Consider the following 26,288-nt stretch of genomic DNA (forward strand, 5'->3'; position numbering starts at 1 on the left):
CTGGTCTTCAGATGCCTCTACACGCTCAAAAATTATTGAGGAAAGACCCCAAAGTGCTTTTCCTGCTGTTTATCATATAAGAAATTAAAACTGAAGAGCTGCATGAATATTCAGTCATTTATTCATTTAAAAATAACAATGACAAACCCATTACATGTTAACACTTCACATATTTTATGAAATGAAAATACTTCGAATTGTACAAAAACTCTAGTTTGCAGAATGAAGATGTTTAGTGAGAAGAGCGACACTGTTTTACATATCTCCAAATCTCTTTAATGTCCAGCTTAATGGAAGACAGCTGGATTCTCAGATCTGCTTCTGCACCCACTCTGGTGCAATAGCTTGCTCCAGCTAAAATGCAGAGAGAAAACCTAGCCTCACACAGTTATATAGTTGGAAAAGGGAGCAGTATTTTAATAGCCTTTTCAGATAACGATGGACATTCTTTGGTACTACAGACACACTTCACAAGTTTTGATTAAGGGTTGTTGTGATGTAAAGTCTGAAACCGTGTTGCTGAACTTTTCTACTCTGCCACAGTAAAATCCACTGGTCTATCTTGCACTTTTTTTTTTTTTTTAAGATTTATTTATTCATTTGAGATCAGGGGGGCGGTGCACGCCTGCATTAGGGGTGGGGGACAGTGGGAGAAGGAGAGAGAGTCTTCAGCAGACTCCGTGCTGAGCGTGGAGCCTGACGGGGGGCCAGATCTCATGACCCCGAGCTCACCACCTGAGCAGAAACCAAGCATCAGACACTCAACTGACTGTGCCACCCAGGTGCCCGTCTCACACTCTGAATGGGCCTTTTACCCATGTGTGACTGTATGACATCTTGATTGTTCATTTGAAAACAACTGCTTCACAGACTTATGCAAATCTTCCAAACATTTACACATTTCATTATACAGTATCAAAAATTCCAATTCACTAGTATCACTGCAATTCTCTTCCAGGACATGTAATGAGAAGATGTCAAGTTCAGAATGGCAGAACACGTTTACCAAACTTCTGATTTCCACCTAACTTGAACTTTCTCATTGGTAACAAATACTGCTTTCCTTAAAGTGACAGGCTCACTCAATTCATTTTTGAGAGGACATCTGCCAAATGCCCAAATCCGAACAACCACGGTGTTTGTCAGTTGTTCTTTCAAGTAAAAAGCATGTGTCATGAAAAAGCAACGACTAATTCCGCTCACAATTCAATCTCACACGTGCTTTTCCTCGACGTTACCTTCAACCACGGTGCTTTCGTACGCAGCTGAAGTGCTTTATATGTACTTCCCACTTTTCTTTATATGGATTATTAAAAAGGCAAGGGTCAAGATATCATGAAGTTAATCATTTTACTGCCTCATTAAGGATGTTCTTAAGTGGAGCTGGCATGTGTTTTAATGCAACTGTATGACTGTGATTCCACGTACATTTTGATGTCATATCCTTGACTGAAGCCAATGCCGGCAGTTTCACCCACTACTGCTACAAATGTCAATAGAATGAAAGACGCAAATAATGTCCTAGAGTTATGAAAACAGTTTTGACCTCAAGGACCCCCTGAAAGAGTTTCACAGACCCCCAGGAGTCTGCAGACCACACCTGGAGAACTGCTAAGTTAGGGGAGTGCAGCAGATATTGGTTGCACCTCCAGAAACTTCCAAGCTGTCCAAGGAGACAGACCATAAACAGACCCAATTACCAGATGATGTGAGGAGGGCCAGGATGGAGGCATGGCAAAGACGCAATTTGTTTTGCACTCTGGAAACTGGCAAAGGTTTCACAGTGTAGGAAACTTTTGAAATGGGTCTTGAGGGTTAAGTAGGAGTTTGTCCAGAAAGAGAAGGTGGATCTCCACAGTCCTGGTTTCAGAAGGACAGGTCCTAGGAAGGCAAGACCTTTGGAAATAGGCACAAAAAAGAAAATAAGCAGGAGGGTTCACATTATTAATAAAAATAATATTGGTCACCATCGCGGAGCAACTACCATATAACTCACACTTTACATACATTATATTTAATTTTCTCCCAAAACCTATGAAATATATGCAAATATCTCTTTGTTTCGAGAAGGTGGGTAACTTCCCCAAGGACACAGAGCATATTCATAAGGAAAATCAAGATTAAAACCAGAACTGCGTGCATTAACATACCATCAAGCGCTCAGAAGACTGCCTGGCATACAGTAAGCACTCAATCTGTGTGAGCTGCTTTTGCTGTTACTATCATCATAGTAATTACTGTTGTGACCTATCATTAAGGGCGAGGGAGTGAGCATATTCGTGCCTGGTAGCAGGTGCATGGCCCACTTTCCAACAGTAAGGGCAGAGGCTCTGTTAGCAGCATGCATTTTAAGCAGGTCTAGAGGCACAGAAAGATGTCCAGATATTTCTTTGGTTTCCCTGCAAGCAGTTCTATTCCTGAGGGTTTATTCAGTTGGGTCCCTCTGTTCTGTGCCTCCTGCCTGCCAAACTTGTGTGGACCTGAGCAGTCTGAAGATAATGGAAGCAGGCCCCTCAACCGAGTCCCGGTGAAGGCCCCTGGCACTCAGAGGCCTGATGAAAAATGCGGTGGGGCTGGCCTTGGTTCAGCCAAGTCTCCTTCCTTTTTCAGTTCCCACCCGGCCACCCTCTGTGGGCTACTTGGATGAGGCAGCCCATTCAATCCTGCTGGGCCCCTGAAAACAGAAAGATAATCGGTGCATTAGACTTTGATCTCTGCTGCTGTCACTCGAACAAGCAGGCAAGGGGCGCACCCCGTCCCTGGGCTCTGTGTTGCTTGAAGCCGGCCGGCGGGCTGTTGTCAGTATGCTGGGTCGCCCCACGATGCCAGCGCCCCGGGGTTTGGTTACTCTGTTCTTGATACGTGAGGGGCTCTCGGCATTGCGTGAGTTCCGAGGACGGAATGTTGTGTGTGAGCTCCAAAGGGCAACTCAAGAAAATCAGTCACGTTGGGGCTATTTCCAAATGCTTCTCGCCCGCAGGGACCTCTACTAGAGAGGGAGAACAACTCTGTGTGAAGACTTCCCAGAGACAACTCAACATTTCCAATGCGTTTCACCTTCTTTCTAAGGTTGGTACAAATATTCTGCTTGATGCCGCCAAGGGGTTCAGTTTCTGTGGCCTGGGCTCAGCCATGATGGTGATGCTCACACTTTCTACATGTCAGCTGCTGGGTGCGACACTTCACATACATTATCCAGTTTCATGCAGGGCAAAGCAACTGGGAAGACTCCAGGTAAGTCACTTGTCCAAAAGACACCTCTCCTAGAATCAGGAACCAGGGCCAGGGCCGTGTGATCAGACTCCCCAGCGTGAGTGCTTTCACTCTTCCGTCTCCCCCACAGGTCCTCTTTGCCGTCAGGCTTGGCTGAAATGAACTGGGGCAAAGCTGGAACCAGTATTTTGGGGGTGTCTCTACTTGCACTAGACCTTTTACCCATGCATTATGCCATTTCATCCAGAAAGCTGCCCTGAAGTAGGGATCATCACCCCCAGGGACAGGAGATGATAGAGAGGTCCAAGCTGTTGATCAGCTTGCCCAGGTCTGCAAGTCTCGAGCAGAAGAGGATCCAGACTCAGGTCAGTGTGAACTCCAAGTCCATGCCTGATCTGTCACCCACATTGCTTCTGCTGCACTAGGACATCTGGGTCTCCTGGGGGCACCGAGGGAAACATCTGTGCAGTGAGCATGAGTGACAGGGCTGGTTACTTCCAGTGAGAGAGAAGTGGGCAGGAAAGGTCCAATGCCAGAGAGATCTAAGGGTAGGGGGCTGCCATGAGGAGGAGAAGGGCAAGTAAACAAGAAGGCAGGTCTACACAGTGCAGGAACAGGAATCTGGGGAGAGACCGGCTGGTCCCATGATCAGAATCAGGAGTGCCCACCCTTCCAATTCCAGATCATTCCAAACTCCAAGGCTCAGTTTAAGGACCATACTACCTGCGGAGCCCTCCTCTAGCCCTCGCTGACCCTGACGTCTACTAGCATCTGCGGCCTGGGCCACTCTCTCTGGCTGTGAACTGCGTACAGACGGTCGCATACTGTGGTCTGTCTCGAGCGTCTCCTGACGGAAAGTTCCCATCACACAGGAGGTTCCCACTGAGAGAGGAAGTTGCTAAAAGGGGGGATGCTGTTCTCTTTATTCCTCTTTCCTTCCTCACAGAACCCCGAAGACTGGCGAAAACAGAGGCTCGAGTCAATCCATGCGGTCGTTGGACTGTTGCCATTTTACAGAAAAAGCGGAGGCACTCCTGTAAATGAGGTCAGCTGCTCCAGGGTTCCCCGATTTCTGACAGGAAGTCGCCTCATCACGACTGCACCGCAAATCAAAGGCACATAAATATGGCCTGACTTACGAAGAAAGGGAAGGGGCAGTGGGGAGAGAGGAAGAAAGGAGTAGGAAAGAGAAGGTGGGAGGAGAGCGAGAAAGATGAGGGGGAGGAGCGAGAAGAGAGACCAGGAGGGGACCAGAGGAAGAGAAGGAAGAGCAGGGGATGGAGGAAAGGGGAAGAGATGTTGGGGGGGCAGGGGAGAGGAGAGGAGAGGAAGGAGGGGGAAGGGTGGAGGGAGAGGAAATGAGAAGGAGGGGGAGAAGGGGGAGGAGAGGGAGGAGGGGGAGGAAGCGGGCAGGAGGATTTTGCTCTGGAATGGGACACAGAGCTTAAAACTGAAATGGGTACAAAATCAAATTGGTGACAGAAATAGCACTTTTTTTTCAAGCACGGCTTCTATTTTGCCTAATCTAAAAAGGGATTTTTTTTGTGATACAAACCTCCCCTTCTGTGCCCGCTTCACCAAGACGTAGGTATAATTGACTTCAGCGAGTATGGAAACCGCACCCACCACAGAGGGAACTACATTCGGGGCTCTGTCAGGTTAACGTCCACATCTTGCAGCAAAACAGAACAGACACCAGAGTTCGCAGCCCAGCCGTCTCGCACGTGGCCCAGCCCCGCGCTGGGCTGGTGCTCCAAGCAGGCGGGCGGGCGGGTTCCCAGTCGACAGCCAACACCCTGGGGGCTTCCCAAGCCCACTGCAGCGCTTGGTGCAGGAGATGCTCCACCAATGTGTCACCTGTTCACATCTCTGAGTTTACAAACGCAGTCAACAACCATCAAACTGAACCCCTTTCGTTAACCTCAGGGTTCGCCAGCTGATCTCAAAACTGGCCAGATTTCAGACTTTCTCTACAACATGGTTTTCGTATTTATTTCTTCTGGCATGTATTATTAATAATAATGAACCTCACAAATGATTCGAGGTCCCTTGGCCGCCTGACCCCCAAGTGGGCAGTCATGTCCACATGGTGTGTTGGGGCTCCAGGGGGGCTGCAGGTCCTCGTTTGGCACAGATCAGACCAGGGAGGCTTGGTCATAAGGGTGAGCTCAGGCTGGGGCCCTGGAGGGCAGGCCCACCATGGAGCTTACTTGACCACTGTCCCAATCAGGACGCAGCTGGGGAAGAGCATCTCTGACTTCAGCAGCCTCTACCACTAGCAGCCAGCACAGGGTGGGCAGCAGGAGAGCCTGGTGGCAGGCAGGAGAGTCCAGCCCTCTGACCCAGGCATGACCCCAAGGTCAGGGAGACATGCACTCTTGAGAAGGTGGGTCATACATAATAATGTGGAGTCTGGTGGAGCCACCTCTTCATTCTGCACGACCTGTCCTCTAAAGCAGTCACAGCAGGTGCCGGACACAGAGGGGGCGGGAGCAAGCCTCAGGGAAGCGGTTGGTGAAAGTACTGCACCCCCAGCACAAGTTCTGGACTGCAGGCCCAGCACCAATCCTCCGGGTGGTCTTCCTGTGGGAGGACTTCTCCAATGCACCCAGCCACTACCCCTGCCCCGCTATTCCATCAACCATGGACACGCTGACCCGCTGGGCAGGCTCCTTCTCACTTCCAAGCCTTTACACTATTGCTCCTTCCCCCGGGACCCTCTTTCCTCAAGTCTGAGCGTAGGCAGCTCCTTCTTATTCTTAGGTCTCCATTCAAACAACACCTCTCAAGACTTCCCTGACCACCTCCTGATCTGAACCCAAAATGATTTTGATCTTGATTTTATTTCTCGCTTGCTCCAAAAACCGAGCCCATGCCCCTTTCACTTACTCCCTTAGCCCAAATCCCAGCACAGGGCAATACACAGAAGGCACCTGATAAACACTGGTTCAGATAAATGAATAAGCAACTGGGTGACTGAGTGAATGCATGAGTTCAGTTAAACACAGCTTCCCAGGGGCCATTCAATGCCAGGCCTGTCCAGTAAGGACACTAATCCCAAGTCCCCTGGGATGGTGAGGCCAAAGCTCTCAAGAAGAACCTCCTGGTCAGGATGGGCTCTGGGTCCATGTCCTGCTAAGTTTTCATTTGTATTCAACACTAATTCACAGCTTCCCTCTGAGTGGCCACCATGGTGACTCCCACTTCACAGAGGAGGAGTCATACTTGGGGAGGTTGAGCAACTTGTTCAAGGTCTTTGGCTATGAAGTCAAGGACCGCATTCAGCCTCCCTGCTGACCCAGGGCTCAAACGCCTTATTCTGGCTTTCCTACAACATCCGCATGTCAGTCTGTAAGCCCGTGCCCAGAGGGGGAAATGCAGGAAAGAGAGCTACTCTCTGAGAGAGCTGCTCCCATACCCTCACCCAACGAGTATCCACCAGGGCCCTGGCACTTCTGTGTAGGCGCCAAGGCCAGGAGACTGAGCCCCACCCACAGGGACACCCAGGTTGCAGTGAGCCACACCACAGTTGTCTTCTAGAAAGATTTTTCTTAATTAAAGGTAGTTAAAATTCTTCCAGTTTTGAGATTTCTTAAAATTCCTTGGGAGTAGAGGTTGGTAGTGATAGTATGTGGAGTGAGCACTAGCGTCTACATTCAGGGGAGAGACTTGGGGCTAGGGATGGCAGGTGGGAGGGTGGGGGGGGGGCTTGGTCACAGGCAAGCTGGCTAGGTGGGCTGGCCTCCCAGGGAGGGCCTGCCCCGGTTTGGAGCCATTTCCTACCCAAATTCTGACTTCCCAGCTCTCCAGCCATGAGCTCTGGACCCTGGCAGAGGACCAGAGGGTACTGGTGTGGGGAAGTGTGCCCTGCTCAGCATTTTGTAGCAGGTCCTGGAGCAGAGGCGCCAAGACCTCTGCTGAGACACTGGAATTTTTCAATTTGAGGCCCAAAGTTCACTCTTTCTCGCTCTCTTTCTTTCATGCATTCATTCCTGGCAAATTGCGCATTCTCTCCCCCTCCCCTGGTGCAGCCCATTGTCATTCCGGTGGCATTTCAGCCCACTGCAGGCATAGCGGAGGCTCCCTCTTCCAGATTTCTCTGTCAAATCGCTGGCGAGGACAAAGCCGTTAGAAGCAAGATTCAGTAACTAGCTTTTTAATTTCATGGCCCGAGGTTGTCAGGACAGTGCAGAGAAAACTGCCAACGATTCGGAGAGCGGCCCATGAATCTGGGGCAGAACAGGCAAGAACAAGGGATGTTTCAGCTGGGGGAGGGGTTGGTGGGACTGGGCACTGGCAACCACTTGGATGAGAAAGTTCTCTTCTTCCAAATTTCTTTCATTTGGAGCCCATGTTAATTTAAAAAGATACAGTCAGCAATTTTTTTACCCTTCCTCAATAGAGTGTTTTTAGATAGCTGAGAAAGCAAAAGAGAAGTGTATTCTAAGGATCCTTCTCCTGCGGGGGAGGAAGCGTAAGGATCAGGTGATCACAGGTTGCTTTGAAATGGGGCTTGTAAATTTGAGGGAGAGTTGCCGTCTTTCCAAATCATTTTTGCCAACTTGGATGACAGCACAAGTATGCCTCCGGGTTAAGATGCACTGTCAGAGTGGAAAAAGTCTGCATCCCACCCCCAAGCTCAGTGACAGAGTTGCTGTGTGGCTGTGGGTCAGGAGGCCTCCCTCTCTGAGCTCTGGAAATTGGGAGGATTGAAGAAAATAATCCCCAGTGTCCTTTCCCACCTTTATGCTTCTCTGCTTTTTCCGAGCTCATCAGGAATCCTTTTCAGTACCTTAAATGTGACGTGTCTGGTCTCTTGGGCAGGAGCTCAGATGGGTCCAAACCGAGAAGACTGAGCTACGATCACCCAGGAGGTGAGTGACAACCGCATCACGAAGGACAGCCTTCATTTTATAGTCATGCCACCCCAGCGTCCCCAGCTGGATCTGCTCAGCAAGGTGACACAAGGAAAAAGTGGTAAACTCGCACTGGGGTTTTGATTTATGGCTCCCAGCGCTCTCCCCAATGTATTCTCTTTCAAATACATTCCTCCCAACCACCCCCTAAGTGAGGGTCTATTATTTGCCCCGTATTACAGAAAAGGAACGTATGATTCACGTGCCTAAAGGTGGTCCAAGTCTGACCAGAACCCCCAAGCCCAGTCCCCTTTGGCTTGCTCTGGGCCAAGATAGACAAGGATTGCTCCCAGGGAAGCAGCTCATGCAGGGGAAGAGAAGCTAGTCACATCCTGCCAGTCCCTTCCCTCCTGCCTCCCTGCAGCCTCACAACCGCCCCCTAATTGGCTGTATTGGTCCAAGGCTCCTAGTCTCCAGCAGCATGAATGGACGCTGGGCGATTTAAGCTGAAAGGGAATTTATAGAAAGATACTGGGCAGCTCACAGAACAGATGGGAAGGCTGGAAAATGAGGCTTAGGAAGCAGGCAAGGAAAAAGGGAGGTTACACAGCCAGAGCATAACCCAAACCCTTGCTACAGAGCCAGCCCAGCACTGTTACCGCCGCAGCTGCTAAGAACGCAGCCCCCAGCACCCCAGCTCGGCACCGTCTCTGCTGGCCTTGGCCATGTGCCTGCTCCTGAGCTGCAAGGGAGGCTGGGCCAGTGGGTAGGTATCTGGCATGTTCACCTTCTATAGGAAGGCTCTGCCTCTCAACAAGTCTCAGAGGGTGGAGCAAAGTCCCAAACGGGAAGGGCACTGGGATGCCCGGCAACCACAAGTGGTAAACGTGCGCCGTCGGTCAGGTAGGCTAGGTAATGCTGTGATCACACACAAAAAATCCTCAATCCGAGTGGTTTCAAACACTAAAGACTTCTTTCTCATTCACTCTATATATGCACCAAGGGCTAGCTGGGGGCTCCGCGCCAGGTCATCCTTAACCTAGATCTCAGGCTGACGGAGCATCCACCATTTCAAATACTGTCCACGTCACCCTGACAGAAAGGGAGATTCGAAGCAGCAATTTTTAAAGGCCCAAGTCCAGAAGTGGCACATGTCACTTCTACTCATGGCTCATTGGCTGGACTACTCACATGGCCCTGCCTTGGGGCCAGCAGGTGCAAGCCTGCCTTGAATGTAGGAGGCAGACAGCTGGGAATATCTGGAGAATAGCATGAATGATGCTCACAGTCCACTACCTGAAGCCTGCCAACCACAGCCCATCGAGAGAAAGAACAGAAGAAAAAGGCACTGAAATGGACCGGAGTTTCATTCCAGGTAGAGCTACAAAGATCTGTGTATTCCCCTAGCATCCCCAGAGGCTCGAGGAATCCCCCACTTTGGGGTGTGGTCACAGAAGGCAGTCCCCTCAAACTGCAGCGGCAGCAGCAAATGTCCAGAGCTCAGTCTACCACGAAGCACCAGAAGCCCTGGGAGGAATGGGAGCAGGAAGCCAAGAGCAAACTCCTGGAGCTCAGGCAGCCTCATCCTCGCTCACAGACTCCTTAGCCACTGCACCGTCTCCCCAGAAAGATGGGCACTTCTCCATAGCTCTACGTTCTCTCTGGAAATAAACCCTCTGCTTGCAAATGGCTGACAGGCAGCAGGAGCTGGGACAGCTATAAGCCGCTGGGCCCTAATCTGCCTCAGCCACAGAGAGACAACAGGCAAGCAGCGTCCCAGAAAAATGCAGAGAAGCCAGGCACCAAGAGCGAGGGTCTGCCTGTATCTCTGAAGGGCCTCACACACCTAGGCTGGACTAGCCCCACAGCCCTTCCTAGAGTTGTAATGTTGACACTTCTAAAAGGAGTGAGAACAGTTACTGTTGACCAATGACCAAGAGACTAAACACCCAAGCTCCTGCCGACACCCAGTCCAGGGAAGAGTACCTGTAGTTTCTGAGAGAAGTGGGAGATACACAGATATAGCACAGACCACTAGTTTCCTCCCACTAGTACACATGTGCCACTTCTTCCTTAATAATATGAACCCCAATTTTAAACTGGAGGCTATACCAGAAAGCTCCAAGACTAGGGCCAGGAGACTGGGGCAGCCATCTTGGATCATGAGGAGCATTTTCAAGATGGTGGAGCTTAGGGTGGTCGTGGAGCCACCCTATCTGCTCAGGACTGCCTTCTTCCAGGCTTTTACGTGAGACAAGCTCTTGTCTTGCATAAGCCACTGTTACCTTGTGGTTAACAGTTATTAGCAGCAAAACACAACTGTGAACATCTACAGCAGAAGCAGGAACGTCATGTTAACCACTCTTGTCTTCAAGGGAGTGTGGAGCTTGTTAAAAGGATCACCTTCCTGTTTGGATGACCTCCTTGATGGGCTGGGAGATGCAAAAGTGGGCCTGGGGCTCAGTTTGGAAAGAAGAGCTGAAGAGAGCTGACTTGTAGAGCATCCTGTCATGAAAAGTTGGCATTCTGCTGGCAAACCATGAGGGTGGGAGTGAAGGGGAGATGGGGCATGGGAAGAGGAGCCAGGAAATAATAAGTTGGCCAGCGGCTGGTGCACTCATGAGGAGAAAAAGCTGACCACGAATTCCTCAGGACATGGAAAGCCCTCTAAGAACGAGAAGGTTGAAAGGACAATTTGCGGTTTGTTTTTAACATTGCTGCAATGTCAGTAATGACATTTACTGGGTATCCTCTGATACCTCTGGAATTTCAGTCAGTACCAAAGAGTCACGATGCTGAGTTTCATTACAAAAGTCCACTAGCTACAACAGATACGGTAGAGGTAGGAGCTCCAAAGCAGAGGTGACCGTGGAGATTCTGCAGAAATTGTGGGAGGGGTCAGGCGTGGCCTTCTGAAGGGCCCAGGATGGCCAGGGTGGGGGCAGCGGGGTGAGCGGTCTTAGCTAGATCCCAGGGGACCCCCAAGGGGCAGGAAGCCCTATAGCCAACACCTGCCACGCGAGAGGGCTCTTGCAGTCTCCTCATTGGTCTCCCTGCCTCCAGCTTCACCCAGTCCAATCACACTCTGTGCTGTCTTAGAGAAATCTTTGCAAACTGCACATCTGATGCCAGTCCTGCCCTATTTGAAACTCACTGTCCCCATCCCAAGGTCAAATGCACCCCCTGAAATGGTAGCATTTGAGGCTCCAGCCTGCTTCATCAACCTCATCTCTTGCTGGTCCCCCCCACACACCCCATGTGGAATACAGGCTCCGCAGCCCCACAGAGCTCATGGGCTTGCAACTCTTTTCAGAATACATCCATGCTCTTCAGGCCTCTGAGCCTTTGCTCGAGCTGTACCCTCTACCTAGGACTCCAAGCCTCTCCCTCCTCTACCAAAGTATCCAGGAAATGTTCTTAATTGCAACACAAATGAATTCTGGCTGATTTCTGCAGTAAAGATACATAGTAAATGACAGGGTGTGGCTCCCAGAATCTCTGGGAAGGCCAGAGATCCAGGCTTGAAGGGTGTCATGGATAGGAGCCACACCCGAAGTCACACTACTGGATGTTCCATGGTGGCACTGCTGCCTCGATCCTGGGACAGACCAGGCAGCAGGTGCCTCTGATGCTGTCCACGCAGGTACTGGACCCGTGCGGGAACTCCACCATGGCCCCCTCTGAAGGGGACGCCACATCCCCCTTGCTTCCTCACATGCTCCCTGCTGCATCAGACTGCCTGGGTGGCTGGCCTCTGATGGCTGGAGTTGAGGCCACATGTTTAGGAAGCTAAGAAGTCAAGTCTCTGGGCTCTACATTTCCTGCCAAGACTTATAAGCTGGGGGTCTTCAAAGGATCTCCTTCTACAAGGAAGGGCAAAAGCCCACTGCTCGCATTCGGACCCGTCTCAAATAGTGCCTCCTTTGTGATATCCCCAAGGCGGCCCTGAGCAGTTACCTGCACCCCCTCTCTTCCCTCTGTACCCACCTCCCTCCTCAGGCACTCTACTAACGATCTCCCTCCAGCTTTTGAACTCCTCCAGGATGAGGACCAAGGCCAAATTCATGTGGGTATCTCCCCTCACTCCACTCTACCCCTCTGGTCCTAGAACAGAATGCAGATACCATTATTTCTGAGTGAACAGATTAAGTGGTTTAGCTCCACTATCAAGCCTATGTGCTGCCAGGACAATGGGTAATAAGAGTGATGACATACTGAGCACCTACAGTGCACTGATTTCCATCCTAGGTACGTCCTTATGTACCATATTTTATCAATTCACAAAAATTACAGCAAATAGGGATGATTTTGATCCTCTCTGTTTTGCAGGTGGGGAAAGTGAGGCCTATTAGGGAAGTTAAGTAACTTGATAAAGACACACAGCCCCCACTGCTGACCTGGGCCCCAAACCCATGGCTACCTCATAGGGTTGGCCAGAGAAGGCAATGCAAGGAAATCAGGGGGCTGGCCTGGCACTCACTTCCTCTGTAAGCCCATGGGCACCTTCTAGAGCCTTCTTTGTCTCAGGAGAGGGTAAGGACACAGGGTGTGGGAGCTCCCAGGGGCTCCCCATGCTCCCCTGTCCTTGAGCCCAGAAGGACATGAATGTTCCAGTGTAGCATGGAATGCCCAGCAGAGCAGCTACCAAGGCAGGGGTCGGGGGGAGGACAGGGCACAGCAGGTAGAGGCAGAGGGAGGGGTGAATGCAGCAGGTTGTCATAGGGCAGGACAGCTCAACCACCCAAGGGCCACATTAAACGACTGCCCTCTCTGCCCTGAGAAAGCTTCCTGAACTCAGGAACAATAAAATCTACAGGCACACACTTCCTCACCCCTGCACGGGCCCTTCCCTGTTCAACAAACTGCCACGGATCTTCTCTCTAGAATAATCGCAGGTAGTACGGATCTAGAACTTAGCACCTGCCAAGCACTGTCTCACATAATTCTCACAACGTCCTTATGAGGTAGGTTCTGTCACTACCATCATGTCACATGTGAGGAAACTGAGCTCCAACAAGAGAGTTGACCCATAATTCATAGCTACAATGTGGTGGGCCAGAATTCCATCCCCGGCCTGTCTCCAGAGGTCACAGTCCTCCTAAAACATTATTAAAGGTGGAACCCAGGCTTTAGAACCAGGCAGACCTAGTCTGAACTTTGATTCTGACTTCCCCTCTCTGTACCTCAGTGTCCTCATCTGTAAAACGAGAAGAACGTGTCTGCCTCACAGACCCCTTGGCCCAACTACTGGTAGTGGGGGTAAGGAGCTTCCACCAGGGCAGGTAGAGTAGGCGCTCAATAAATATTACTTCCCTTCCTCTGCCTGGGGCAACCTGCTGTTCTGCCTCTCCTCCTGTCAGAAATCTTTGGAATTTCAGCTGTGTTTCCATGAAGACCCAGCACACCCTGAAGCCAGCTCTGCTCTCAGAAATAGAAGGGACTCCCCTCAGCTCAGAGACCACTGCTTGCCTTGACAGAGCCTGGCTACAGAAAGTGGCCCCAGACACCCAACACCAGGCCTCTTTCTGCCTCTCTTGGACCCGTCATGGTGTGGGGGTAAGGGGATGTCAGGAGAGCCATTTCCCTGGGCCTCACCATCTGATCCTCAAATTTACAGTCTCTCCAAATAAGTCTAAATATACAATCACAGAGAAACACCAAAGGAACAAAGAAGACAACTGTCACACAGCTTTAAACTTTGCCTGATGGTCACATCACAGGGCATGGGGCACACTTATGAATTTATATGCATCACATATGTGACAAGCCTGTATTATCTTAGAAGCAGCACAATCACATGACGCTGTGTGATGTGTGTGTGAAAGATGTTTGTTTAAGTGCTGACGCCTCTCACAGAAGGCTCTTTTGGCCACCTTGTTTGAACTCCCTTCTTTTGACACATTAGAGATACAAGGGTCAGGGAGGAGATGTCACTGACATATTCAAGGGAAACTTTACCAAAGGTAATTGCTTTTAGGTCAAAGTGGCTACCTGGGAACAAGGGTGGGGGTTGGGAGTAAGACCTGGGGAGGGAATGACTACAAGAAGCTGAAAACCCACATGCCAAAGATAACCACCCTTTCTGGCCTGTTGATGGGGTTGGAAATTTCCACCCAGCGAGACCACAGTCCCCAATCCTGGCCCGTTGTCAGAACCTCCCAGGAAACTTGTTTAAAAATGCCGATGGCCTTAACCCACCTCTAGGGACTGCTTCTGTAGGTTTGGGGGGATGGCGGAGCGTCGACATTTTTAGTAAGGTCCTCAGAGAATTTGGATGGCCACCAAAGTTGAAGAAGGACTGACTGAAGCTATCTCACGGGGGCACATGAGTAAACTAGGCTGATGTACAATCATTTCTAGACACGAGCTGAAGGGATGGGGCCTGGCATTCAGTCACTCACTCACTCACCCAGGAGTTTTTAGCATTCGGTTATTCCACAGATGATGGACTTAGTGGAGGAATGTGCTCAGGGTTGCATCAGAATGGACTAGAGTATGCTGCATTCACAAACAATTCCAAAAGCTCAGTGGCTTAAAACAACCAAAGTTTATTTCTCACTCCTGGTACATGTCTGTTAGGAGAGAGCAGGGCCTCCGCTCCACGTCTCCTCACTTTGGGGCCCAGGATGACAGATCAGCCACTATCTGAAATCATGCCGGTTATCATAGCAGATGCAAAGAGAGTTCTTGGAGGGTCTCATGTTGGTATTTAAATGTTCTGGCCCAGAAGTATCACAAGTCACTTCTGCTCACAAGTCATTGACCAGAACTAGTTACATGGCTCCAACTGACCCCCAGGGTATTGCTTCCTGACTGCTGTGCCTTCATGCTATAGCAGGAAGGGGTGGTGCTTCTATCAGTAAGGCCAAGCTTTCCCAGGAGCCTCAGCAGATACCTCTCTGACCAGAAGCAGGACCTACGGTCACTCCTAGCAACAGTGGAATCTAGGGAAGGATGCTTTAACAGGGCACGTTGCAGCTTCAAACAAAATTGGGTTCTGTTGGTAAAGAAGGAGAATGGATACTGGAAAAGTAACTAGAAATAAATAGGTAGATAGGGAGTGTCGCTGGAGAATAAGAGACAGTGTTAGAAGTATGACGACAAAGGTAGATGATGGGTCCAGACCCCAGCAGCAATAGCATGGAGGGCTTGACTATGAACTTTACTGAGCTCACCGATTTAGAGGTTGGCTGAGTGGTTTCCTAGGTCATCACAAGATTAAAACTACTAAAGTAACATATATGTTAATTCTGAATACATATTGAGACTTCTGTCCCACTAACAGACTACAACTGAGTACACCAGGATGTTGTATCAAAACCATATCGTTAGCTGTTAAGGGTCTACTATGTACCAGGTTCTGCATATATATGATTGCTGATTTTCAGGACAACAAAAGGTAGGTATTAATATCTCCATTTTACAGATGAGCAAACCAAGGCTCATATGGGTTAATGGAGGACCCTCAGTCACACAGCCAATAAGCAGAGGTGCTGTGTCCAAACCCAACCCAGATTCCAAACTTCTCACTCTTTTCTCAATATGATCTCAGGTTGCCTCTTTCACTAGAAATCCTTTAGTAAAAATCATTCGAAATGACAGTGTGTTAAGAACACCAAAGCCTGAAATGTTATCTAAGATGCATGTTCAGCAGGAAAGGCGGTGATTGTATTGATTGGTGCTAAGGACTCCTGCTTATTAAAGCCCTGGTTTTTAGTGTATATTTGGATCCATGTTGTCATTAGATATGCTGGAAAATTTCAGAAAGAAACAAACAAAATGAAGCAGTCGAGATCACATGGTATAGATGTAGCCAACACGCTACAGACAGGCAATCTTGAGAAACTCTGGATGCTGTTAATTAGGAAATGAACAGCTGTCCAGCCTAAGAATTGGCAGAGCTCTCTGGATGACGACACAGGATCAAGAAGAAAAAGGGCCACACCATGAACATGAATAAGAATCAACAATGTGTCTACCTCAAGTGGCTGTGGTGTCTAAATGCAGCCTTGGAGTCAGTTCTTAGGGCTCTGGAATGCTCTTGCTTATGGACCAGGATCTTGGGTTACATGGTTGGAAGGTTACCAAGGCAACCCACAGACTGACTTCTAACCTTGGGGTCTGCTCCCTGGCCCAGTCTCCCAGTCCATGTAGTCAAAAATCACGGATCATTTAGACATATATTACAGACAACTTACTGTACTGTACCTGACTCCTCTGAATATTGGCTATATTCTGACATTTGATTGAAGACAGTATCAAAAATCTTCAACAGCTTTATCCTATACTTAGAAGAGCAAATTTCCCATTCACTCATTCATTATTTTTTTCATCCATCAATCATACATTTTCCAAGAGCCTGTATATACCAGACACTGTCCTAGATGAAACAGACAATCCAGTCATGGAATTTAGAGATCAGTGGAGGAGACAGAGGTAAATCAAACAACCCCCTAACCCAAAGGTAAATCTGCAACTGAAAAGTTATTAAACATTTGCTGAGGACCAGGAATTATACTAAATGGATTGCCAAAATGGCGCTTAATCTTCTCCAAGGTCCTGAGGAGTGGAGGCTTGGAGAGGGGATTCAACTTTCCCAAAGCCACACTGCCCCAAAGTGACAGGTAGAATTCCAGTCCTGCACCACCTGATGCAAAAAGCCCATGCATGCACTTGGCTGCTTTTTTGTATCTCCCTCGGCAACCTGTAGATCTCAACTCTTTCCAGGTCCTGCCCTTTCTCCTTTGAGGTCTGGGTTTGGGCTTAATGGAGTTTCCACTCTTTTATGCAGTCTTTGATATAAAATATTCCAGGACCTAGTATGTCCAAGTCACTGGATTGGGAAACTTGTTAGAGACCAATTTTAAAACTGAGATTCAACAATTATTTTTACCTAAAGAATACCTAAAGAAAATGAGACTACCTGGGCCAAAGTTAAAGCAATAATCTCCGTAGAATTTCTAAAGGTCCTGGATTATTAACAGAGCAAGGGTGCCCCCTAGTGCACTGTGTATTACACATTCCTTGACTGGGGATGAGAGCATTCTGGATGTTAAGTGGTGGCTTCCTTTTGCAAGTCTGGATTAATAATAAGCCTCCCCTAGGCTTGATCACCTTGGCTCCCCAAACCCCCACCCCATTTATATCAATTCCAGAGGCAAGGCCTCAGATATATAGTACAGCATCTTCTCACGATTCAGAATTCCACCAACCAGGACACAAGGATCCCCACACCGAGATTGCCAAAGGGTGAACCACCTACTGCCAATCTCCAGGATCACTTTCCCATTAGACCAATAAATTAATCCATCATTTCCTGCTATAATGCCTCTCTCTTTTCTGGAGGTTGTGGCTTAAGTGATACCCACCCTTTACACACACACACACTCTGACCTTATCCTAAAACTACCAGAAACAGGAACTTACACATTCACTTTGAACTAGGTTTTGTGCCACAGGCTGGGGATACAGTGATGAACAACAAGTCGTGGTCCCAGCCCTAAAGCTTACACTCTAGTAGGGGAAAAAAGTGGCTAATGAGTCTACTAATTATTCACTTTTAATTATAATAACTGCTACGAGAGAGTCTGCTCGGAGAGTCTTTATCAGTGAGACCAAAGGCAGATTAGGTCTGAGGGTCAGAAGTGTTCCCTGAGGAAAGAGACTAAGGTGTACTGTGCCAAAATGGAGAAAAGCCTGATGAAAGTGATCAGAGAGCTTGGGAGAGAACGGACATGGGGCCCAGGTAGCCTGAATTGGGCTTCTCCTGGGGCTAAACGTGATAAGTGTGAAGCCAGTTAGTCAGAATAGGCATTGGGTCAATTCAAGGATGGTGAGGTATTAAGAGAATGTCATTAACATTAATGTTTGTCATTAATTGAAAAAGACTGAGCTGGATGTTAAAGAATGAGTATAAACTAACACCTGAATATTTAGTCTGAGAATTAAACTCTCTTGAGTAGGAAATGTTAACGCGGAGAGCATCCCAGATCTGTCTATTCTGCCTCTTCCCAGTAACCAACAGTATTGCAGAATTTATTATTTACAACCTCTCCACTGCTTATATAAGATGAGGAAGTAACAACAGCTGACCTAATTGCCCCAGGTGGGCAGGAGTTGAGCTAATAATAGGCTAAAGGCTGAAAGGAGGAGAGGATAGTGGTGGCAGCCACGGGGTTCCCATGGTGAACTGCGGCTAAAAACAAATCAGGATAAAAAGCCTTACCTAGTGTGTGATGCCCGCTAGATCTCAGGAGGTTTGTTAAACGCTGCAAGATTTGTATTCAGAAAACCTGTGTTCAAAGCCGCCTCCAGCCTCTAGCTACAAAATGTCTCCATTTCTGCATCTGTAAAACAGCAGTAACAGTATCTGCTTTTTAGTTTCTTGTCAAGTAGTGGGTGTAAAGGGCTGAGCATCATACCTGGCATATTCCAGTTACTCGACATTAGTTTATTATTATTATTATCACCATTATTATTGACAATGTCTATTATCTGGGACCAAATCCACACACGCAAGAAATTCAGGGAAAACTTTTATCTTCTTCGTCTCAATGTTCTGTTATTTTCCAATTTTTAAAAATAAGTATGCACTGCTATTAAAATCTGAAGGAGTAAAAAGTACCTACACATTTTGGCATAATACAAATTTGATTGGTCCGCTGTTGCCCAAATTTCCCGGGCTCCTATTGTTCAAGGAGGGCGTGTGTGTGCACGTTAAAAGCAGATTCCTAGGCCCCGACCGAGAAATACCGAATCCGAACATCTCAGGGACAAACCCGTTTATACTTTTACTCAGTCCCACAGATGATTCTCACAATCGGGCACTTGTTGGGACCTGCTGATTCAAAGCGAGCGCTGCAGTGACCGGACGAAGAATGTCGGCGCAGGTTCTGGCGATCACGAGCACCTGAGCCTACAATACCCACACTGCCCCCGCAAACCAGCGCCAAGCGAGCGGGAGCCTGCCGGGAGTTGTAGTTTCCGTCAGCCAGACCTCTACCTATAAGAAAGGCTGAGATGACTGCCGAAAACTTCCCGCCCCACAATGCAAAGGCCATTGGTGACGTCATCTGCAGAGCGCCCGGGATGGAGCAGGCCGTTCCTACTACCGCCGCTGCATCAGAGCCTGCCTCCGCCGCCGCCGCCGCCGCCGCCCCCGCCCCCTCCCCCTCCCTCCCCTCCTCTCCCGTCGCCGCCTTCTTGGGCGCTTCTGCCACCTCTACACGATCCAGGCCCTCTGTCCCTGAGAAGAAGTCGTGTTCAGTTTCCTTTGTGGGCCCAGGGCGCAGCCATGGCGGACGGCGGAGGCGGCGGGGGCACGGGCTCGGTGGGTGGCGGCGGAGCGGGCCAGGCCTCGGCGGGGTCGGCGACAGGCGCGACGGGGGCCGGTGGGAGCGGCGGCCCCATCAACCCGGCCTCACTGCCTCCCGGCGACCCACAGCTCATCGCTCTCATCGTGGAGCAGCTCAAGAGCCGGGGCTTGTTTGACAGCTTCCGCCGGGACTGCCTGGCGGACGTGGACACCAAGGTAGCCGGGGCCGACGGCGTCGGGCTGGGCGTGAAGACAGCAGGGTTGCAGGTTGGCTTTTCTAAAGCAGAGAGAACAATAAAAGATACTTTTTAAAAAGTCCTAGCAGTGAGGTATTAGGCCGCTTGAGGCAGTACAGGAAGCTTTCTGAGCGGTGTACACGTGTGTTGGGCTCCCAGTCCCACCCCACTGTTAGCTGTGTGACGGTCCAGTCGTTTCCCTGAACTTGGGGATTCAGTACTGGTTTCAGAGCCTAGGTCCTATCTTTACCAAGGGGAGACTTCTTTAAGCCCCTCAGTAACAAACCTTTGTGTGTTAACATTGGAGAAGGGGAGGGAGAGTGGTTTGCACAATCATCAGAACGTTGTAGCAATTTGTTCCTTTTCTCTAGCTCAGTGATTTGCAGGCTTGAGTGTCCAGTTGAATTAAGGTACACTGGTGCAGAACCCTTATCTTGTACTCCATCGTGGATTAAAGGGGATTTGGTGTCAATTTTAGATCCTAATGCCATAGGTCAACCCCCTAGTAAAATGCTATTTCATGTTACTTGCCAAAGTCGTGGGGATTCAATGAAGTCAGGTGTGTTAAATGTCAGACATACAGTAGTTGCTGGAATGTTCCATTTTCTCCCGTTTCAGAAGCTTTTCTAACAAGACTAGGGTTGTAGGTTTAGGAGGCTCTGTTACTGACTGAGCCCCTCTAGGGAAGTGATTTCTCCTCTCTAAGAAAATCTGCCTACCCAACAGGAAAATTGTGAACTTAAAATTACAACTCAAAGATAGGGAAAGACATCTTCCATTTATTCATTGAACATTTATTGGCCTACAGCATGTGGGCTGTGTGGACATAGGAACAAGTAAGTCACTACCAGTCCTCAGAGCTTGTACTCTAGGGTAGAAAACTGACACGTAGACCAGATGGTATATACACTATGTGGTGTTAGAAGTGGTTAATATTTAGTGCTTATTTTCCTTATTTAAGGTTCTCAAGTACATATCAACTGAGCTTCCACCTTTTCCAGGACTCTGGGTGTTCTCAACTTCCCATCACAAGTTCTCCACTCATATCTCTTATGTTTTGTTTTGTGTGGCTAAATCAATGTAGTATGCATGGTATTTTTAAAAGAGAGAAAGAAAATTAGTATTGTAAAGCTGTTGGGGGAAGGAGAGTTGGAGCCTTCCCCACATAACACCTTAGATGTTCCTTCCATTAGTTACTGGGTGGTTTTATTTCTGGAAGACTGTGTTTTCAGGCACTGTTGCTTTAGCCCCATGGTTCTCAGTTTGCCTCTTGGATCAGCAGCATCAACATCACTTGAGAACTTGTTAGAAATGTATATTCTTAGGCCCCTTCCCAAACTGCTGATATATTTCAGGGAAAGTGTACAGATGATGTTTGTAATTTACTTTGCAGTGCACCCAAAGTACAAATAAATACAGAACAAACCGATAAGTGAATCAAGTGAGGGATAGATAATGCAGTAAAATGTTAATGGCAGGCACAGTCTGTCCTTTCACTTCAAGAACTGAAGGGATTGTTCTATGTTGTCAAGATCTGTTCAGGTTTGGTGGTGACATTTGCTGTCCTTTGTCCTTTTTCGGTAAACAGTAACTATTATTTCAAACCAGGTGACTTATTTTGAATAGTATAAAGTATAGTATCAGGATGCATAGTTCCAAGTGACAAATTAATTCTAGTTTCTTTAAGCAAAGTGGTGAATCTCTTGACTTGGGCACCCCAAGAAAGGACTGATACAAACTGTCAGAAGAGTAGGGATGCATTTGGAACCGGGGATGCTCCTCAAGGGCTATCTTTCATTTCTGCTCTTTATAATAACTATTTTATTGTCACTGCAGAGCAGAGTCATCCATTTGGTCACTAGTATTTTGATTACATCTTACATCTTCTTCCTCTAGAAAAGGACTCTCGATTCTTGTTCAAAAAATCCCAGGGAACATCAGCATTGTCTTAGCATGGGTCAGGCACCCTCTGTCCTACCCTTGTGAGGAGAGGAAGGAGGAGTTGCTAGGTAGATAGTACATGGGTGTTTGTGAGTCAGTTCTCTTGACCTTTTGGAAGAGTCCACCTATAGAGTTGAAGCCTGATGATTTTTTTTTGTTGATTTCATTTACCTGACTGCTAGGAAATTTTTGCCACAGTAACACTGCATAATAAACCAGATCACGGTGACTTATGATAAGCATCCATTCTCATGCTGATAGGGCTGCAGGTCAGCTAAAGTTCAGCTAATCTACTAATCTACTAATCTAGTAGGCTTCCGCTGGGAGGTTCAGGTGGCCTGGGCTTGGGTTTAACTTGGCTACATATAAACTCACCTTAGGTCCCAGGACATGCTGTTATAGAGGGTCACCAGAGCACAAGAACCAAGCCAGACAGAGGACGATCACATTTAAGGCCTCTTGTCACTAGCACCCCATTGACCAGACCGTGTCGCACTGCTAAAACTCAGCATCATTGGGGTAGGGAAGCAATCTCTGCCCAGGCAGAGGGGAGCAGGGGTGATGCCTAATAGCAATGCACACTATTATACCTGGTTTGAAGAAGAGCAGCTGATCATACCAGAAGGTCTTAGAGGCTGAGAATACATATTCCATGTATTCACCAAGTTCCTTCTAATTTTGTTGTGATCATAGTTGGGTCTAAAACCGACTATGAGCCAATAAGAGCCTCAAGCTCCATTTTTGGACTTAAAGTGTGCTTCCCCTCAGCTTTTCCCGGTGTTCCATAGGCTTTGACTTCAGTCTCCATTCTCACATCATGCTGAGGTTTGGGTAGCCCTTCATTTTATGCAGTGGGCTTTCCTGAGCCCTTATTTATTGCTGAGGATACCCTGCGAGGTAAGTGGGGGACAGTAATATTTCAGGTTTACAAATGGAAATAACTGAAGCTGAAAGGTTGGTGACTTGTTGAAAGTCAGACAGCTGGTTAGTGATGGTGCCAGGCTAGAACCCAGTTCCTCTGATTCAGAAACAGTCTAGGTCTAACCTTGGCTTTGCCACATTTTGGCCATGTGGGCAAGTTGTTTACTTTTTCTAAGCATAAATTTCTAATCTCTACAATGGGGGCAGGAGAGAGGTAATAGAACCTCCCTGTACCATTACTTGGAAAGTAAATGGGATGATGCATCTCGTCTTGTGCCTGCCCACCATAAAGTAAGCCCTTGGTTGCTAGTTAATTCATGCTCTACTGTACTACAGAGCCATCTTCATCGTCATGCTGGAAGTGTCTTCAAGGATTTTAAACATCTACATTTCTGTGGAAAGCAGTATTCTTAAATGACTGACCTCTAAAATTTTGGTGCGTGTAACTTCTTACCTTGCCTCTTCTTTTTAATGTTTCAGCCAGCTTACCAAAACTTGAGGCAGAAGGTGGATAATTTTGTGTCAACACATCTGGACAAGCAGGAATGGAATCCTACAATGAACAAAAACCAGTTGCGAAATGGTCTGAGGCAGAGTGTGGTTCAGTAAGTAATTAGAATTAAGAGTGAAAAGGTGGTGATCCCAGCATGATGTACAAGAAAGCTGATGCGTGTCATTATTTGGTCAAGGTGGATGGTACTTTACAGCAAATCCCATGCACAAGTTGCAGCAGTCCACCCCTTTCTTAAAGTTAAGGTTCAAGTAAGCAAAGGACTCAACTGACATTCTTGCTAGTTTATCCATCCTCCATAGGCCTCCTGTGTAAACTCCACCGGGTACATCAAAAGATGCTCCAAATTCCGAAACATAATTCCCTGCTGCTTGAAGTTTTCAGTGTAGTTGGCCCATACGTGGGAGTTTTATACCAAGATATCAGTGTTTGGATCTTGGGCGAGAGGTCTGGAGTGTAACAGCAGCTTTTAGGAAGGCATGGAGGCTTATTAAAGTACGTCTGTCACGGTCACAGCCTGAACCTTAGTACGGTGCCATGCTAGTCACCCAGTGACTTCTCGGTGTCAACTGGGCACCGCAGCAGAGGCGGGCCATGGCATCTGGCTTTTTCTAATTTGCTCGTGATCTTTTTTTGCTCTTATCACTAGCACTTGTGTTCAGGTCTTGATCCACTGAACTCTCCCGGAATATCTAAAAGCTTGTGAAGCCTACCTCTTTAGAAATAGAAATATCGAGGACTTATGCTGAGTGAAAAAAGCCAGTATCAGAAAGATGCGTGGTGCTGATTCCATATATGTAACACTGGTGAACAAACAGTGACAGCAATGTAGACAAGATGAGGGGTTGCCTAGGGCTTAGGGACAGGAGGAGGAGGGTGAGTGTGACCCCAAAGGGGTAGCCCCAGGGGATGCTGTGGTGGTGGAACTAAGACCTTCATTATGGTGGCGGTTACCTGAAGTCACTCGGGTGGTAAAATGGCACAGAGCTACCTGTGCAAACACACAACGGAGTGCAGCTATGTGTGTGAAAACCAAGTAAGGTTGGATCGAACTGGTGTCATTTTTCCAGTTTTGGTATCGTACTGCAGGTACGCATGGTGCAAATGGGTGGCTGGGGGAAGGGTGCACAGACCTTCAAAGAATGGTCTGTTTGTCTCCACAAGGTCAGGGATGTTGGAAGCTGGAGTGGACAGAATCATTTCTCAAGTGGTGGATCCCAAACTAAACCACATCTTCAGACCACAGATAGAAAGAGCAATTCACGAGTTCCTGGCGGCCAAGAAGAAAGAAGCCGTGCCAGCGCCCCCTCCAGAGCCTGAGAGCCAGGACCCCCCAGCTCCCTCCCAGGATGCTTCCTAAGGTCCAGTATCCCGTCTTTTGTCCAGGAGCATTCGTCTCTGGCTTATAGATGTATAAAATGGATAGAAAAGGGGTAAGCCACTATTGGGGATCATGTTCTTTATATATTCAGAAAAGCATTTACTGCAGAGAGACTTCACCTACTGTTCAAGAGTCATTTTTTACTGAGAACTCATGAGTAGCATTCTCCTGTGTTAGTATGATCTTTTGTGCTGCCAGAGCTAAACATTTAAGCTGTGAATAGATGCTTCATTAGAAACCAACAGGGATGGTTGCTGTACACAAGAGAAATTCAAATGAAAGTCCTATTTTTCTCAACGAGTCTCATACCGGGACATGAGTTAAACTTGGGTTTGCAGTTTAAATATAAAGTCAAACAGTGCATTTGAAAACGGCATCTTAAATGGGACTCACAGTCTGCTTTAAGCCCTGCTGGATTTCCTTGTATTTAGAGATTGGAGTTTACCGCTGTCAACAACCATGGGATTCTTCTGTTATGCGCATGCCCCTTCCTGTTACATTTGGGATTTAATTTAATCTTAAAGTCAGCTATAGATGCACAAAGCAATGCTTTTTGCAGGCTTTGAAACATTAGTAAGTATGAGCAGTAACCAGCTGGTAAGCAGTGGATTCTTATCTAGCCACTGTTAGTAACCTGTTCCCTCATTCCATTTTGGTGTTCTGTTTGTCAGATTCATTAAGATGTTTATTATTTTTGATAGGAAAGCATCAGTGAGTGAACAGAGCAAGAGCACAAAGCTCGGGTGGAGCACTGCCTTAAGAGGGGGATTGTCTATTTGTACCTGTACTGGGGGAAAAACTCAATTCCATTATGGAGTATAAAACATTATCAGTCTTTCTAGTTTAATTGTAAATTCCTTTAGGAACATAAAATTAAATGTAGTCTCTTATCAAAAAGCATCTTGATCTGATTCTCTTTTTAGAATATGTCTGACACCTTTTGGAAGCTCCACTGAATTAACCATGAAGAAATGGATTCAGTTACTTAAGAGGAAAACTTCAGAATGAAGACAGGCTGAGGGCGTCACTGATTTCAGCGTTCAGCCTTGACCGTGGGGCAGTGTCCAGATTGAACAGGCAATAACAGAGTGGACCGTGTGTGCCCCCTCATTGTGCTGCCGTCTGGTCAGCCTGCCAAAGGGGGTGACACCCAGTAGACACTACAGAGATATAAAGAAACACTACATCAGTCTGGGGTTGTCCTGAAACAAACCTTTATACTTGAACTTGGGAGACTGTGTGGATTTTAGGGTTTGTGCTCGGGGATCCCTAGAGGGGCTGTAGCTACAGTGAAGGAACGTAACCAGTTCCAAAGACACAATTTCAAAGAATGACAGTAAAGGTTAGCATGGAGTAGGAATTAGTGCTTATTTGTCAACTAGAATGTATAAGCTGTCAGCACCAACTAGCTCGAAAGTTGTCATGACCCTCTTGTACATGAATCTTGTAACTTCGGTTTCCTTTCCTCTGTAAGAGGTGACAACACATGGGACCATAGAATGTGTGAGGAAGTGCAGACATGAGGTAGAAAGAAAAACATCTGCAGGCTGTCTGTCCAGGGCTGCTGCTTATCCTGCAAGGGCTAGTGAGTCTTGGGTGTGTTTATTTTATTCTCACGTTTGTGTTTTTTAGAAAAGTTGAATGATCAATAAATAGCTTAAGTTTTGTAATAAAGTCATTTGATATTCCTACTCTGAAGCCTCAACTGAGTGTAGCCTCCAGGCCTGTGAACCTGTGAGGAGTAACTTTTGTCCTCTGTCTGCCATTCCGTGCCCACGCAGGAGTAGTGGGCGGGGGAGGGATGGGTGAGCAGAACTTGGAGTTGCCCACCCCCTGAAGCTAGCAGGTAGCACTGGAAGTGGGCAGGCAGTCCCTCTTCTCCCCTGGACCATGACTGATGCTGGTCACTAGTTGT

At 47.9% G+C, this 26,288-nt stretch overlaps 1 protein-coding gene and 1 long non-coding RNA gene across 3 annotated transcripts; one reads left to right on the plus strand and one right to left on the minus strand.

The window, feature by feature from the left end:
* Window positions 1–155: 155 nt before the first annotated feature.
* LOC113929146 lies at window positions 156–18,842 on the minus strand. Its single transcript, XR_003522117.2, has 3 exons — window positions 18,698–18,842; window positions 18,295–18,415; window positions 156–1,896 (listed from the first exon to the last, which is right to left on the minus strand). It is a non-coding gene; the product is annotated as an uncharacterized LOC113929146 (long non-coding RNA).
* A 161-nt stretch (window positions 18,843–19,003) lies between these two features.
* BOD1 (biorientation of chromosomes in cell division 1) lies at window positions 19,004–26,043 on the plus strand. Of its 2 annotated transcripts, none has more exons than XR_003522114.2 (4): window positions 19,004–19,599; window positions 22,962–23,086; window positions 24,157–24,425; window positions 25,297–26,043. XR_003522114.2 is itself a non-coding variant. In XM_027605827.2 (4 exons), the coding sequence occupies exons 1-3, from the start codon at window positions 19,117–19,119 to the stop codon at window positions 24,350–24,352; spliced, it is 804 nt and encodes a 267-aa protein (XP_027461628.2). In that variant the 5' UTR covers window positions 19,004–19,116; the 3' UTR covers window position 24,353; window positions 25,297–26,043. The 2 variants fall into 2 exon arrangements, 1 of the variants encoding a protein (XP_027461628.2); XM_027605827.2 differs by having other exon boundaries at window positions 24,157–24,353.
* The last annotated feature ends 245 nt before the right edge of the window (window positions 26,044–26,288 follow it).

Source organism: Zalophus californianus, chromosome 5 (assembly GCF_009762305.2).
Source record: "Zalophus californianus isolate mZalCal1 chromosome 5, mZalCal1.pri.v2, whole genome shotgun sequence".
Lineage (NCBI taxonomy): Eukaryota > Metazoa > Chordata > Mammalia > Carnivora > Otariidae > Zalophus > Zalophus californianus.

Coding starts and splice junctions, on each gene's coding strand:
- BOD1 (XM_027605827.2), top strand. CDS start 19,117: ATGCAAAGGCCATTGGTGACGTCATCTGCAGAGCGCCCGGGATGGAGC. Junction 19,600..22,961: donor TGGCGGACGTGGACACCAAG/GTAGCCGGGGCC, acceptor TTAATGTTTCAG/CCAGCTTACCAAAACTTGAG. Junction 23,087..24,156: donor CTGAGGCAGAGTGTGGTTCA/GTAAGTAATTAG, acceptor TGTCTCCACAAG/GTCAGGGATGTTGGAAGCTG.